Source organism: Tetrao urogallus, assembly GCF_951394365.1.
Source record: "Tetrao urogallus genome assembly, chromosome: 16".
NCBI lineage: Eukaryota > Metazoa > Chordata > Aves > Galliformes > Phasianidae > Tetrao > Tetrao urogallus.
Genome location: NC_136829.1, coordinates 9,673,662 through 9,689,933, shown reverse-complemented (window position 1 = coordinate 9,689,933; position 16,272 = coordinate 9,673,662). Strand labels below are relative to the sequence as shown.

The 16,272-nt window shown below is 44.7% G+C and overlaps 1 protein-coding gene across 1 annotated transcript in view; it reads left to right on the top strand.

The window, feature by feature from the left end:
* The window catches only part of MYT1 (myelin transcription factor 1), a gene marked incomplete at its 3' end in the record, with an annotated part of 35,482 nt that extends 29,514 nt beyond the window's left edge, over positions 1 to 5,968 (top strand). The window contains exons 18-22 of the mRNA XM_079543436.1: positions 2,022 to 2,243; positions 3,013 to 3,104; positions 3,890 to 3,993; positions 4,074 to 4,217; positions 5,828 to 5,968. Coding sequence (XP_079399562.1) covers positions 2,022 to 2,243; positions 3,013 to 3,104; positions 3,890 to 3,993; positions 4,074 to 4,217; positions 5,828 to 5,968 — 703 coding nt within the window. The remainder of the gene's footprint in view (positions 1 to 2,021; positions 2,244 to 3,012; positions 3,105 to 3,889; positions 3,994 to 4,073; positions 4,218 to 5,827) is intronic.
* Between the last annotated feature and the right edge of the window lie 10,304 nt (positions 5,969 to 16,272).

Genomic DNA, 16,272 nt, shown 5'->3' with positions numbered 1-16,272 from the left:
CAACCTTCAGCCCAGCCCTGGCACCAAGTGGAGGCATCCGCACTTCCCTAATTGATCAAGTGCTGCTGCTGCTTCTGTTAAATAATAATAATAAAAATAAATTTTTTTTAAAATGTCCGAGCCAGCTGTTTTGCACAATAAGGCTCTGGTTTATTTTTTAACAATGAAAGTGTAATGAAAGTTAAATTAACAGTGTAAAATATGGAACGGTCGGGCCATAATGGCTACATGCTAAATGCTGGGGTTTGTTTCCCTCTCTCTCTCTTATTTTTTCCTCTCCTTTTCCTCCTGAGGATTCAGTAATTTGCTCGTGATCATATAAAAGCAATGATGTTATGAATTTACTGAGGATCCTGCTGGCAGGGATATTATAAGTGAATTGTGCTGCATTTGCAGCTGATTAAAATCGAGATCAGCATTTTTCAAATTATCTTGGGAAAATAATGGGTGTGCGGCTCCCCCTTCTGCTGTCAGCTCCTTTTTGCACGAAATATAAACAGTGAAAGGAATCACTGCTGTGGTGAAACAGAGCTTGTGATTTCCAGGAGCGCTCAATGGATATTTTGCTGGGGTAACTCGAAGTCTCTAATTGCTTTCAAGCTGAGGACAAGGGGTTATTTTTTCCATTTCTTACCTTTTTATAGGGTAACCTCCCTCGAGTAATAAACTTTTAAGTGTATTTATAATTGACTAGCATCTTTAAACAAGTGCAAGACACAGCAGAAACCGTAATAGACAGTCAAGACTCTGCTGAATGGCCGAATTCACTCCGCGTGCCATTAAGTGGGGAGTTAGCAAGTGAGCTGTGCCAATTAACACTGCTCGTGTCAGCGCTGCCCCAACACCTCCAGCACCATTTTCCTGGCTTCAGTTGGCACTGGGTGCATGGGACGGGCAGCAATTCCTGCTGCTGCCTGACCAGGAGCACATGGTTTGCTGCCAATGTGTTTGGTGTGAGGGGATCATCCTTGGGGTGCTGCCGGGATCCCCAAAACCACAGTTATTTACCATCTGTCTTATGGTGTGGAGACATCATAGCAGCTGCTTTTTGGGTGTTTTTCTGTGAGTGTGGCAGTGGTGTGATGCCCGCTGGTTGTCTTTGGTTCTTTTTAGGGGAATGGCATAGCTCTTAATTTCCCATCTGCTTCCCATATCCATTGCTGCAAAAACAGCACTTCTATTCCCTGAGGGCCTTTTTCCATTACATATTTGTTGGAAGTAACTAAATATCTCTATCCCTGCCTGCTGGTTTTTGACTTGAAAGCACCTCTCCTTGTGCGCCATGCAGCTCTTACCCCACAGCACCAGTGGGTGTGGGGTGGCACTGAGCAGCTCAGCCCAGAGTGCTGAGCCCCAGCTGTGACAGAGCTCATCGCCATTGTTTCACTGCCATTCCTAATCTCTAGCCACAAGAATAACATAGAGACTAATGAGTCCCACAGACTCTTAAAACTTGTGTGAAGAGACGTCCCAGCTGATGCAAAGTGGTGTGACCTCCATCGGTGAAACATCCACCAAACAAAGTCATAGAACCATTAAGGATGGAAGATATCTAAGATTCCCAAGGCCAACGTCAGCCCACCCCACCATGCCCACTGACCACGTCCCTCAGTGCCACATCTCCACAATTCTTGAATGCCTCTGGGGACAGTGACCCCAACACCTCCCTGGGCAGTTTGTGCCAAAGTTTGTGCCATCACTGTTCTTCCAGAGAAAAAACATTTCCAAATACACAATCTGAGCCTCCTCTGGTTCGACATGAAGCCATCACCTCTCACCTCTCATCCTGTTGCTGTTACCTGGTCACAGAGGCTGACCCCCACCTCACTGCAACCTGCATTCAGGGAGCTGTAGAGAGCAATGCAATCTCCCCTGAGCATCCTTTTTTCCAGACTGAAGTCTGGGTGGCATCCCCAAGTATGAACACTTGCTTTCCTGCTTTCCTCTTTCCTGCTCATCCCTAATATCCCTCCATCCCTTTTCACACCTCTCCTATAATTTCTTGTATTCCTTGTGCTCAGGTGTCCGGTTCCTGGCTGCGTTGGTCTTGGGCACATCAGTGGTAAATATGCTTCCCACCGCAGTGCATCGGGCTGCCCCCTGGCTGCCCGAAGGCAGAAGGAAGGATCCCTCAATGGCTCCACGTTTTCCTGGAAATCGCTGAAAAACGAAGGCCCAACCTGCCCTACCCCAGGCTGTGATGGATCCGGCCATGCCAATGGGAGCTTCCTCACTCATAGGAGGTAAATAATTACAGGATCATTAAGGGTTGGGAAAGACCTTCAAGATCACCAAGCCCAACCATTGACCCATCACCAACATACCTTCTATGTCCCTTAGTGCCACTTCTTCACTGTGCTTGAGCACCTCCAGGGGATGGTGACCCCACCACCTCCCTGGGCAGCCTGTGCCAACTCATCACTGCTCTTTCAGAGAAGTTTTTCCTAATATTCAACCTTGGGATCACCCTAAGTGTGGCAGTTTTGGAGTAAATGTACTCTGAGCATCATTCCACTCTCAATGAAAGCTGGGTAACTGGTGCTTTTAATGCTGCCCTCAGTCAGGTTCCTCTAAGGGCTGTGTTTTCTGCATGGGATGAAAACACTTAGATGTTTTAACTTTGCAGTAGTGAAATGTGAATTGGACAAAATCATGAAAAGCAGTAATGCAGTGTCCTTCCATTAGCACACCGGAGCAGTTCTTCAACAGCCAAAATGGGAGTTTGATGCCCAATCCATCCAGACTCATTTCACCTTCCTCGCCTGTCATGCCCTCTCTTTTAGAAAATAACACTTTTTCTTTTTTAATCTTTGCTCAGAGAAAATTGCTCTTGCTTTATAAATGAGGACCTTTGTGGCATTATTCATAAAGCAATTTCCTCTGCACCATAAAAAGCTTTTAGAAGAACTATCTCACAGCATGAACTCCACCAAATGGTACACGCTCTTGTTGGGAACATAAGCACCTATAAATACAGAGAGTTTATGAAACCCATTTTTACTTGTTTTTCAGTTTGTCAGGGTGCCCAAGAGCTACTTTTGCTGGGAAGAAAGGAAAACTCTCAGGGGATGAAATTCTCAACACAAAGTTCAAGACCAGTGATGGTAAGGATTTTCACTCATTTTATTTGGCACTTGTGTTGGGGTATTGAGCCCACTGGCATCTCTTCATAGACTGAAATCTTTGGATCTACTAGCAAATTCTGTGTTACAACCACCCATTTTTTTTGATTGCCTGGGTACTGAAATAGTGAAATAGCGCTGAAATTTGAGTATTGGTTTTATTATTTTTTTTTTCCGCTCAAATATTCTCTGGCATTTTCACAAATCCCTTTCAGACATTCAGTTATTTTCATCTATTCAAGACTTCTAATCCCAAAGATATTTCTGGATCTGGAGCTGTGTTAGCGATGGCACTTTGCATTTCTAGTGCTATCACTGAGAGATTTTGGTATTAGATAAGGTTCATGCATTTTACCTGAATACTTACATAGTTTGGAAGATATAAATACCTGTGCTTTTCTAGAAACGTTCCCTTATTTTATGAGCACTGTAACTTCTAATGGAGATACGCTTTTATTTTTTTAATGATGTCTTCCCTACTTGAGAGCAAACAGAGCAAACTTGAGTTATTAGGGTGGCCAAATTTGCAGGGCACATGAATGCTCTGGGCTCCAACTGCAGGACTCTTGTTCACTTTTGCATTTACAAATTGACCTACAAAGTATAACTATAGTTAAATTTTTAAAACAACAACAACAACAAAACATTAAAAAGAGAGCAAGATGTGCATTCTGTTTTGAGGATGTGAAAGCAAAGGTGAGGACTTGGTGAGCTGCCATGCTTAGCCAAAAGCAGAGGCTGACCGCCTGTCACTTTCCCTCCCACAGTTCTAGAGAACGATGAGGAGATCAAGCAGCTGAACAAGGAGATCAGCGAGCTGAACGAGTCCAACTCGGAGATGGAAGCAGCCATGGTGAAGCTCCAGTCGCAGGTTTGTGCCTTTGAGCACGTGCCCAAGCCCCCAGCAGAGTGCTGACGGGTTTGTAACCCCACGTGTTCTTTGTTCTGCAGATCTCCAGCATGGAGAAGAACCTGAAGAACATTGAGGAGGAAAACAAGATCATAGAGGAGCAAAACGAAGCCCTGTTCCTGGAGCTCTCAGGGTTGAGCCAGGCTCTAATCCAAAGTCTTGCCAATATCCGCCTTCCGCACATGGTAAGAAACTTGGGCAATGCTCAGCCCCACTTGGTGCCATCAGGGGAGCCATGCAAGATCTGGCTTATGATAAGGCTCACATACAATTAAAGAGCAGCAGAATTTCTCTATACACACCTACCTGTGCTTTGTAAAATCCGTGCTTTTGCCTTATCTCGAAGCTTGCATTGTTATCTCCCTTTTGTTGTCGTTTTCTGCTGATCTCCCTTTGTATCTATGATTCTGTCTCATTACATCTGGGAGTATTATCACAAAATAGGAAACTTTATCAAGGGCACCCAGAGCCTTTTAGGCTAAGACAGCACAAGCAGAGATCAGGAGGGACTGGATTTCAACGTCAGAAAGATCTTACAGCTCCCATTATTATGCAGGTAGTTTCGATTCAGTTTTGAATAGCTGGCAGCCAAAGAATAGCATTCTTAAAGAGAGTGTATTTTGTTTAATTTAACAAGGTCTAACAGCCCACAGCATGTTACCATAGAGTTACTGCAAAATGAAAAGGCTGCATTAAAATAGTAAAACCACAAAAGGGTATTAATTACCTTCCCTCTATTCCCAGGAATGTAATTACTGTTGTCAAAAACAGGTGTGTGCAGGGGGGCTGCGTGCTGGTTTGGAAGCTGTCCTCTTACAAGTAATAGCGGCCATCACGATGATCAAGAGGAACAAGCTTTTGATTTCTTTTTTTTCTGCTGTCATTTTTTTTTTTGGGAATCCTTTTCATAGAGGTTGGTATTTAAATTCAGGCTGCTTGGAGATGTGCCATGCTCCAGCAGAGCAGTTTTGGACACTATTCACCCAGCTGCTTGACTGGCACAAAACGGCTCACTGAGTGCTTTTTTTTTTTTTTGTAAAGTATTTGATGCATAAAGGTCAAATAAATTGTTCAGCAAATATTTTTTCAAGGTTTCAGGCAGGCATTAAATAAGGCCCATGAGACATGTATGCTCATTTTATCCTGGTCTTTTTCTTCTTCCTCGTTTCCTTTTTCCCTGCTAACTCTGAGACAGATGTTTGCTAGATTTCAATGATGCCCCTCTAAAGCAGAGTGCAGACATTGAGCCTGAGGTGCTGGCTCTTGCCCTACCCTCGCCTTTCATTTCCCCCATGATGCTCCAGCACTCCCTGCCACCTCTTGTCCTCCAGCTTTTCATTTCCACGCCTCAGTCCACCCTCCAGTCAAACTGCCTGCACACACTTAACCTGATGCTGTCGATAGTTCCGCGTGGCCAATGCATAAAATCAAGCAGCCAGTGAAGATTCTGCTGGATGAAGGTTGCATGGTGAGATTCTTTATGTGCAACACCATGCACAAAGAACCTCTGATGTTGAGACCTTCGGCTGTTGGCACAGTTAGTTGGAAAGAAACACCTCAGAGAGCGGTGAGGCACTGGCACAGGCTGCACAGAAAAGCTGTGGATGCCCCATCCCTGGAGGCGTTCAAGGCCAGGTTGGATGGAGAGCTGGGCAGCCTGATCTGGTGGAAGGCAACCTGCCCACGGCAGGGTGTTGGAAGTAGATGATCTTTAAGGTCCCTTCCAACCAAAGCCATCCTATGATTCTCTCCCTGCTCTACTACTAACTCTTCTGTTTGGCTTTTCTGACTGCAGGAGCCCATTAGTGAGCAGAACTTCGATGCGTACGTGAACACACTGACTGACATGTACACCAACCAGGAGTGCTACCAGAACCCAGAGAACAAGGACCTGCTGGAGAGCATCAAGCAAGCCGTCAAGGGCATCCAAGTTTAGTGCCCTGCGATGGGGATGGGTGGGCGAGCTGACTGTAAGGTGGAACTTTCCCTCCAAGTATTCAGGTTTACAAGTTATAAAACTTGTTTAATGAATGAAAAACAAAAAGCAAAACAAAACAAAACAAAAAAACCAACAAACACACAAGGACCAAAATGTAACCAAGAGGCCATTTCTGAGACGTGGAACTGATCGAACTCAGAGTTCTCGTTTACTTACCTTTGGACCTTCTTGAGAAAAGTGGGATTTTTCTACCTGGACCATGAGGTAGACCAGGATGGAAGGTCAAATTCTCCATGGGCTGTGGGGCTTGGCAGCTGGTGAAAGAGCAGGCGTCTCTCCTGAGTTGCCGTGCTTTTGCAGACTTGCTCCAAGGGTTAAAATGTTACAAGAACAGGGTTTTGTCTGATCCAAGACTAGCGTATGACTGGCTTAAACCCTCATGTTGTCTATGGTCGTATGTCCAGATTACCTACTCACCCATGAATTATGTTATATGTTGCTATAAGTGCTGGAGCTGCAAGCTACCTGTAAATCTGAACCTGTGCTGGGCCTCCCAACCCCAGGTTTTCAGATATCCACTGGGCATGGGAACTCTTTAAGTATTATAAAGTAGCTTATTTTTATTTTCTGAAAGAAATCTGAAGAGCAGTTCTGGATCTCCAGTGGAAAGCGCAATGGAAAAAAGGTTCTCAGGGAAGCTTTTGGAGTTTGCAACTACAGTATTCCTTTGTCTGTCTTAAATATGAGAATAGCTATTATGAATAGGCCAATACCAGATATTTCATACAGAAGAATTCTTAATGTGTCATGGTCCGGTGTTTATGATTTTTTGGAAGTCTGTTTGATGACGGTTCTGGTTCTTTTCATTATTGTGATCATCCTTACAGTGGCGCAGTACTGCCAGTCCAGAGATCATACATCAATGCCAGAGAACGTTTGAGATTGCGATGAACTAAAAAAAAAAGAAGCAAACAAACAAACAAACAAAAAAACCAACAGAAAGAGATGCTAATTGATGGCCAGCAAAGTGCTTACCTAACATGAATCAGTGGTTGATTTCTTGCAGATATCCACAGGGCGATGGGTTTTTCTTGGTTTGGTGTTCTACGTTTTGTGCAAAATCACAGCACAAGCACCATTCTGGAGGAAAAAAAAAAAGAAAAAAGTGTTCAGGTATTGGATATTCTTCCAAAGAAGCGTTCTGCAAGCTTGGTACACGCAAACCTCCTGGTGGAGTGAAGGCGACCCAAGGAAATGAAGGGCAGCAACTCCTTTGGGGTCTCAACGTAGGTGTGTTCGCTTCCTGCATGGCTCCTGGCAGCAGTGGGGAGGATTTGGGTGGCCGATGCTAAAGGGAAAGATGTGGTGTCATTTTGAGCCAATTCTGCAGATATTTAGGGTGTAATCCGTGATTTGAAGAGGTCAGTGGGGAGCTTCCCACCGACTACAGCAGGCATTGCACCGGGAGCAGCGTGGCGCGGGTTGGTTCCTACTGGGAAGTGCCATGCTGAGCCATTTGCAGGATCAGGCTCCATGAGTTCACCCATTTTAGAACCCATTCCAAGTGCAAAAATACAAAAGAAAGGGAAAAATAAAAAAAAATAATAATTTGAGGTGTTAAAAACACAATGTTCTTAAGATGTAAATAGAGTCCAAATTGATTGTGACTGCAATTCACTTAGTATTTAAAAGTAGAGAAATTGCACTTCCTGGAAGAAAGAGAGGGGAAAAAAAAAAAAAAAAAAGTAGTTAGTTTAATTATCCTGTAAATTATTTAATTTTGGCAAGATGTATGTAATTTATATTTACAACACCTTATGTTAACTTTTTTATTTATTTAACTTTTTTATTTATTAATTTTATACTTACTTTAAACTGGACACCGCACCATTGAAAAAAAAAACAACCACGAAGATGAAAGAAGCAAAAATTAAAACTTTTGACCATAAAAAAGGACATTCCCCAAAAAATTAAAAAAAAAAAAAGAAGAAAAAAAAAGAAGAGAGAGAGAAACCTCTATCTACAACTCCTACTTGTAATTTTGATGCAACCAAGTTATTTTTTATATATTTTGTTATTTATTCTTTTAACGATGGGAATTTTTTTAAAGATATTTTATAACTGAGACCTTTTGATAATTTTTTGGTTTGTTTTTTTGCCGGGGATGGGGCACCAGGGGAAGAGAGACTTTGTCAGTTTTTCTTTTCTTTTTCGGTCGTATCGTTTCAGGCACTGATAACAGGAAATGAGAATTCTGTATTTATTATTTATTTAATATTTAAGTCGGGGGGGGGGGGGGAATGAGAAAAATGAACTGTGCTCTTGTTGTATATTTATTTTGTTGTTTGTGTGTCGGTTACGTGATGACTGAGTACTTGTTTATGTGAAGGAATACTGTTAATATTTAAATAATAAAGAGTCAATTGAAAGTTATAGCAGGCTACATGTTATTCTGTGAAAACGAATACTGTGATCTACTTTCCTCAGGAAATGTATTTTGCAGACAGAACTTCCTTATGTACTGGCAGGGTTGTTTCATAATAAAACCCAGTTCTGTTTGTGACTTTAGTTCCTATGGTCTTTCTTTGAGCTGCCTCCAATGTCCCCAACATGTGCCCCCATGGAGCTATGGTGCTAAGCAAGGAGCTGCCATTGGCAGGGCAGCACGCACGCTTTCACCTTCTGGATTTACTACACAAATTACAAATGTTAATCTTGGAGATTTAGCTGGGAAGGATGCTGGGAATTGGTTCTTCCTCTGACTGGGTTTAGTGGGCATGGTGAGGATGGGTTGGCGATTGGGCTTGGTGGTCTTAGAGGTCTTTTCCAACCTTAACGATTCCCTCACGTCTGTTTTCCTGGCTGCAACGCTCTCAGGTTGTCCTGCTCAAATTGCAGAGCTTCTTCACGGCAGGAAGTTTTCTTCTGCAGCTGTAGCAATGGAGGGAATTCATCACCGCTCGCTTTGCTGGAGATGGCATTCTGAAGCCACCGCGATTTTGGTTTAGCTTTGCTAGAACTGGAGCTTCCAAGGTGAAACAAGGTAACTCACACGAAGGCCGCTTGGAGCTGAGGGAGATGGGTTAAATGGGAATTTTACGTAGATCTATCATTGAGAAATTAATTTCTCTTATTAACGGGGCTGAAACTTCCTGGTGTCCCTGGGGGAGGCACAAGTGCTGCAGATCATGGGGGAGGAGGTGGCCTTGCTGCCATGGCACAGAAATGAAAATGTGGAGTAAAATGGGGGCAGAAGGGTGAGACTGCAGCCAGAAACCCTCAGAGCGAACTTCTGGGATCAAAGAGGATTCTTGAAAGTCTTTCCTTTGACACACACACAGCCACGGGTGTTCACTGGCAGTTTTTTTTCTCTCCGTCGAGCGTCTGTAAGCTGCAGGCTCTGGAGGGCCCTTTCTAGGGCTGAATGACTGGCAGAGCTTAGGATAGGCTCATGGGGATGGTGGAGGAGAGGACGTGCCCTCTGGAGCTGCAGGGATGCTTCTGCTTCATGCGGGTGGATTTATAGGGTGGCGGAGGAGAGGATGTCCTTCCTGGAGCTTTGCAGGGCGTGGGACAGAGCTCGTAGGTTAATAGCAATTAACTCTGCAAGGTGCAATAGAGCATGTTTCCCAAGGGCAAGGTCTCTTTGAGGTTTTGCTGGACACCTCGTGTAGCTTATGGGATCCAATCCCCTTCACAGATGGCTGCATATCTTAAATGGGGGAAGCACGCAGACTGGTGAGATGGTTCATCCAAACTGACTGGCATGGTTTATTTCTGAAGGGCGCATCACTGGGGGGGAGGGGGAGGTTGATAGACTTTGCATCACCGAACAGTTCATTGTGCCAATATTTGATTATGATGATAGAGCTAACAGGCATGCTCACTTGTCCTTTCCTAACGAATTGGCTGTGCTGCATAATAGAGCGGTTAGATTCATGTTAAATTGCAGCTTTGGGAGCCATCACTGTGAGATGTTATCTTCTCTGAACTGGCGTCCTTTATTGCAGGGAAGGGAATTGAATGGGTTTAAGATGGTACACTGTAAGTTTATAGGTGTGCTTAGGAGAGCTCTTCAGCCTCCTCCAGCAAGTGGAGAGTGAGAGCTGGGCGGCAGAGAAGAGCAGGATTTCACTTCAAGGATGCAAGAGGAAAGATACTTGTGTTTGATTATTTCTATAAATCATTGGTTGTTGTATAAATCACTGATCAATGTGCGTGTCATTTGGCCTTGCTGGACACCACTGTTTATTGTTAAAAGCTGCTAATGACATATCCCTCCATCCTTCTGCTCAAGTGGTGCCTTCCATTTGCCAGCATTCACTCAGCTGCTCCTGGAGAGCCACGGGCTGCAATGAGGGTTTGCAGGTGGGAGCAGAGAGGAGTTTCTTTGCCAGCCTTGTTCTTTCTTTCTGATTGTCTTCCTTCTTCTCATAGAGCTCCTCCGGGTGATGTCTCAGGGCTGGGTCACTCTCGCTGATGGGGATACCTCCTTCTCCATTTGGTTCTCTACTGGGGGCAGAAAGCAACCATGCTCTATAGAGTTGCCATTTGGCACTGAATTCACTCCTCAGCTCTAGAAGATGGAGGTGAGATGAGATCAGGGAGAAACTCAGTGTGCTGGGGAGGCAGTAGGAAGGGCTCTGCCCTGAACTTGTTAATGTACTTGCTTCTCCAACACTTTTATGAGAAGATATATCCTGAAACGACCTTCCACTTTGTGCAGAAGGGCTCGTGGGACCAGGGCTGCATTCTTCAGACAAATAGCTCTCGTTATTCCAGATGCCTTCATCCCCTTCTTTCAATGGGATGAATAAATCTCCAATTGTTGTAAAAATGGTAGTATCAGATTTAAAGACGTTTTCATCCCTGTCGACCAGGAAGTACAACAACCATTAAAGTCTGCATTCATTTATATAACTGCAGCACTCTTTTGTTTGAATGTCAGTGGTAATCTGGGATGCTCTGCAGAACAGTGAGTCATAAAGGGACAGAGGAAGGACATGCGATCTGCTTGAGCTCCAAGGCCAGCACCAAGGCTCAGAGCACACCAGGAGGAGCCTGGCCACACTGACGTTTGATGTCTGACCCCACAGCCCATATGGAAGCCAGGATGTGCCAAAGCTTTTCTCTTCGTCTTTCTATTCACAGTGAGTCCTGGGATCCACCCAGCTAACATAAGTAATGACCAACCATTGACTTAAACAGGGGCTAACCTGGACTTTGCTCCAGCTCAATGGCACTGGCCTCAGGGGATTTTGGCCTGAGACTCATCCAGCACAAGCCCAAGGATCAGCTCCTTAGAGTTTGCCATTTGCCAGAGGACTCCTTGGGCTTCAGAATTTCATAATCTAGCCCAACCACGCTGAGAGTGTTTAGCAATTAAATAACATAAATCCAGAAGCTAGATTAATAAACAGTCTAGGCTGTCTAGAGTAGTCTGCAGTATGGAGAGAGAAAATTGTAAAACATTTATTACTGGCTTGGAGATGAAGTCATTAATGTAATAACTACATGTTGCTTTCTTCTTACAGTTGTTAGCAGTCTGGAGGTTATAGAAGATTAGGTGAGAAACTCACTGCCTCCTGCCGAGAAGAGGCTTTCCCATGAAAGCCAGAGCCCAGCTCCCATCTGTCACCCCATTACATTTGGAGGTGGTGAATATATTACCGTGCCGCTCAGAGAACTAAAACAAAACCAAATTTCTGCTGGCCACATGGCAACCCTCCACGAAATTTAATGAGGACGCTGTCCTTTGTGTGCTGGGCCAATTCCAACAGCTGTAGAGATGAAGGCAGGAAGATCTTGGCTGTCGCTAACAGTAGTGATGCCTTCGAGCACCAAAGCTTTGCTGCCTGAGATCCTGTGGCACCAACAGCAATGTCAGTGCCTCACTTCCCTCTGATTTCTCAGTGGGTCTTCACTTTTTCAGGAAAGGGAACAAGAGCATTATTTTGGTCCCTGCTGTGGTCTGATATTGGGGAGCTTCCAGAACTTGAACATCAGCAGCCTCTTTAGAGTGATTGTGGATGGAGCCCTCTGATGAGCTTGCTCCCCCACTGATAACTGCAATTCATGGTGATGCTGCAGCGAAAGTCAGGTGAGGGGTGAGGGAGGGCACCTGTTGGTACATTCCTGGCAGAATTTGTCATCGTTTCACTGGGGAAAAAGCAAAGAGCTTTCATCTCCATGCAGAGCCTGCAGCTCCTTTGCTGGCTGTGGAGGTAACCAAATTGCCTACATAACTTAATTGAATCATTAGCCTGCTTTGGACAAGTAAAACATGAAAAGGCATGTCTCATGAGCACGGGATGCAGAACAGAGGCTGTGCACACACAGAGATATGGGGGCAGGCACCCAGTCCAGTTGCAGCCTCCTTGGGAAGACCGGCTCCAGCAGGACTGGGTACCCATCCCTGTCCTTGTCACTGTGGGAGGCAGAAGCCACAACAGGGTGCTGCAGGGCTCCTGGCCAACTCTGTCCCAGGCACAGCATTGCCAAAGCAGAAACGAGTGGGAGCCCTGATTGAGCATCTCAAAGAAAAATGAGAGGTCAACAGGAAGAGATGGGAGCCAGTGCTAAAGGGTAATGATAGTGAAAGGCATCCACGTGTTCCAGAGCAATGACAAGCATCTGCAGACCGGCAGTGATGGATGCTCACTTTCAGCTTGCACCATTTGGTGTGACTGTTTTTCTGCTAGGAGTGCAGGAGGACCAATTCACCCTGTTTTCAGGTCATTTGCAGGTAATCTTGTTGACTCAAATCATCCTTGATGATCACCCAGAGGAGAAAAAAAAATAACATCCCTGAAACAAATGTTTTGGCTTCTCCACAGAGGAGGTGCTCACTCGAGGTTTGTGGGCAGCTTGGGTCCAAAACTCAGTCTCAAGGCACTGCAGATGGGAAGCTCTGGATGGATGTTATGCTATGGCTTAGTGACATCAGACTGTCCTTTAGCACTGAGCGTGTTTTTAGTAGTACCTGAAATGGGAGGGTAGAGGGACAGAGAGAAGGAAAAGGCTTGTGCATCAGATAGACTGCCGTAGTGCTGATCAGCAGGACAGATCCGTAAGATATTCCCAATATCACCAAAAAAAGTAACAGGAACACTTCTGCAGAGTGCTAATCTCAGTTTTCTCCCCACAACAGACTAATTTGAAGCTGTCAGCACAAGCACCTTTCTCCTGACCATCCTATACTCTGGTCCACATCCTACACAGGCTGGGCAAATGCAGACACCCTTCCCCAGGATCATATCATCCCATTTCCCTTTCATTTCTCTTATCAACGCCACCATTCAGTTCCGCTCCTTATTGTCAGCCGTTATCACAGTGAGCCAAGAAAGAGCACAGCTTCAGCCAGGAGGAAAAAAGAACAGGTGAAATTCTGATGTTGTCAGCTAAAATAGTTTCCAGATGAGCTCTGCCCACAAAGAAGCTGCATTGGAGTGAGTTAGTTGCTAAATTTTGCATTTGCTCCTTACCCTTCCTCTCAGCTTCCAGCTCAAAGTGGAGTCCTGACATTGCAAAGCACTGATAGAATTAGTCTCCTACAAACTGCTCGCTGGGGCTTGTTAGCTCAATTGTTAATGCTAAATTCTTATCAGAGCCACCTTAAAGAACATTAATCAAGAAAGGCTGAACTCCCTGCCTGGGTCACAGAAATTTAATTAAACCCCAAATAAAACTGGAAAATCATTTTGAAAAGAGATGAATGCAAAATGGTTTTCATCATTTAACTCTGCATCTTCGTAGTTCAAACCCTCACCCGTGATTTCAAAGGGAGTTTTGCTGGTCCAAAGGCAGGGAGAAAGAAACGGATGCTCATCCAGTGGAAATGGAAAACACAGAACCACTGATAGCTGCCTGCTTAGCACCAGGACCCACAGATGTAGAGGAGCACAATGCCCTTCCAAGTTAAATCTTCTAGAGTAAGATTGTGTTATGGCTCTGGTTCACGGATTTGTATCTGCTTTCCCTTTGCCAAAAGGACTCATGCAACTTTCAAGCCATTTGTTCTGAAGACGCATGTATTGGTGTCAGCAAGACTTTGTGTGGGATACTGAAGGCAGTTCTGGGACCTGTCTTTGGGAAACAGGTGCAGGGAAAGACTGGCAGGGTGATTAGCAGAACAGAGAACCTGTCTTAGGAGAGGAGATTAAAAGAGCTTGGCTTGTTTAGCCTAGAAAAACAAAGGTTAAGAGGGGATATGATTACTCTTCATAAATGCATTCAGGGTGGGAAGAAGGGGAATGATTTAAGTAAGAGGATAATGCCAGTGGGAGATCACATAAGGTGCACCTTGGCTAGGAATAAATTCCCATCAGAAATATGAAGATGTTTTCCTATTGCTGGAGGAGGGAGGAAGGTCTGGGGAAGGTCAGACAGCTGGGCAACCCCCGAGGTTTGTAAGGGATCAAGCAATTCTCTGTCCTGTGTCCCCAGCTGCAGGGAATTTAATGGTGCATTTTCACCACCAAAGATGGTGCAGCCAAGAGGCTGCTGGCTGCTTTCTTTCCTTTGACCACGCAGGACTACATAGCAGCTCTCCTGCTTTCAATTCTGACATTTCAGCTAAGTGAGATGAATCCAGGTCTTTATGAGTCCTTTTTCCAAGAGGCAGTGGTTATGCACAAGGCAATACAGTGGAAATCAAGACATATGTTCTTCCTCTTGGTTCAGCAATTACTCACAGAGCTCTTTGATGAAGTGAGCATAGAGGGAAGCTTCAGGACACACACACACACATACTTGCTGCACAGGCAGGAGGATCCAAGGTGATCAGCTGCTGCTGTGCTCATAGTAATAGTGGTGTAAATTCATATGTCTCCATGTATTTACATGTATGCATATGCATGTGTGTATGCATATATATGGATAATCTTCTGAACAAGGTACAGTGCCAGGGTGTCTAGAAAAGGCAACAGAACATAGTTTGCAAAATTAGAAAAGAAAAAAAGAGAAATGATGAAAACATAACCCTATGATTTAATGCTCCAACTCGTAATTCATGGAACTCATCCCATCACTCACAAGTTGTCCCACTGATTTAAACAGCAATCTGCATTGCAAAGCTGCAGGTCAGTGCAGCTGGAGCTCAGCCTAACGGCCCCTGGCTTGCATGCTAAAAGTCATTTTTACTGTTTGCTCTTTCGGATGGATAAAAACATCCCATTTTAACAGATCATTACCAAGGTGAAATTCCGAAAGTTAAATCATCGATCCCACTGGCGAGGCTCGCAGCCGTGCCCGTTCTGCTGGGGACACCTGGCGGTGTGAGGCTGGCAGATGCTGTATGCGCCGGCCCTGTGTACCCAGGCTCTGCCTTCCTCGTCCCACTTGGATCTGCCTGCTCTCAGAAGCATCTAGAGCTGTGCAAGCCGGTGGTCGGATAGCAAAGCCCCCAGTGAGCCGTAAGGATAGAGGGAAGGTCAGGAAGCACAGGAATAGGAGTAGCACAAGGCATCAGCAATTGCAGCAGACGTGTTAAGTCATGAAGGACGCAAGGAGCTGCATCAGGGGAGGGTCAGGATTCTCAAACAGGCTCCCCACAGCAGTTTTTACCCAGCTTTTAATACTTTTTTTTTTTTGTGCAAAACAAACAAACAAACAAAAAACAAGCTGCTGTTTTTCAAGCAGCTCTGCTGGGATGAGGAGCAGATGCTGAACGGAAGCCCTGGAATCGTATGTGTATAGAGTTTGTCCGTTCTGCATTTGCAGATTTCAACAGCATTGCCATTATGCTTGAGTGCTTTTCTTATTAAACAAGACGAGGCAAGCACAATCAACGTGTCCTGTTTTGGTTGAATCAGCAAGGAGGTGTTTCAGTGCTCACTCTCCACAAATAATCCCATTCTCCCAGGCAGCTGTCTTCTGCAGAATGAAAGTGCAGACATCTACAGTATTACCCGGTGCCTGTTAGCATGAAGTCTGCTGTTATGTTAATGAAGGGAGCTGAGATAATCACCTTAACGCATAAATACATCTCTGATGCTGATTCACTTTCTTCCTATTTGAGTCTCATTTACCAGGGCAATCTCTTTTTTTTTTTCTCCCCTGTAGTCTTGTTGTGTTTGGAAGGATGGCTTTTTTTTTTCTTTTTTCTTTTTTTTTCCCCCACAAATAATCTTCAGAAAACATAAGAAATCTCCTCTCTAGGTGTGGTTAACCCTTATTGTTTTGCAGACATGCACAGGACCAAATCATGGATCAAAGGCCAAGGCAAAAAATTCTGTCCTATCTGCAGCCTTAGAGGTCACACATCCCATAGCCTCAGCTGACATTGTATGGGCCACTTATAG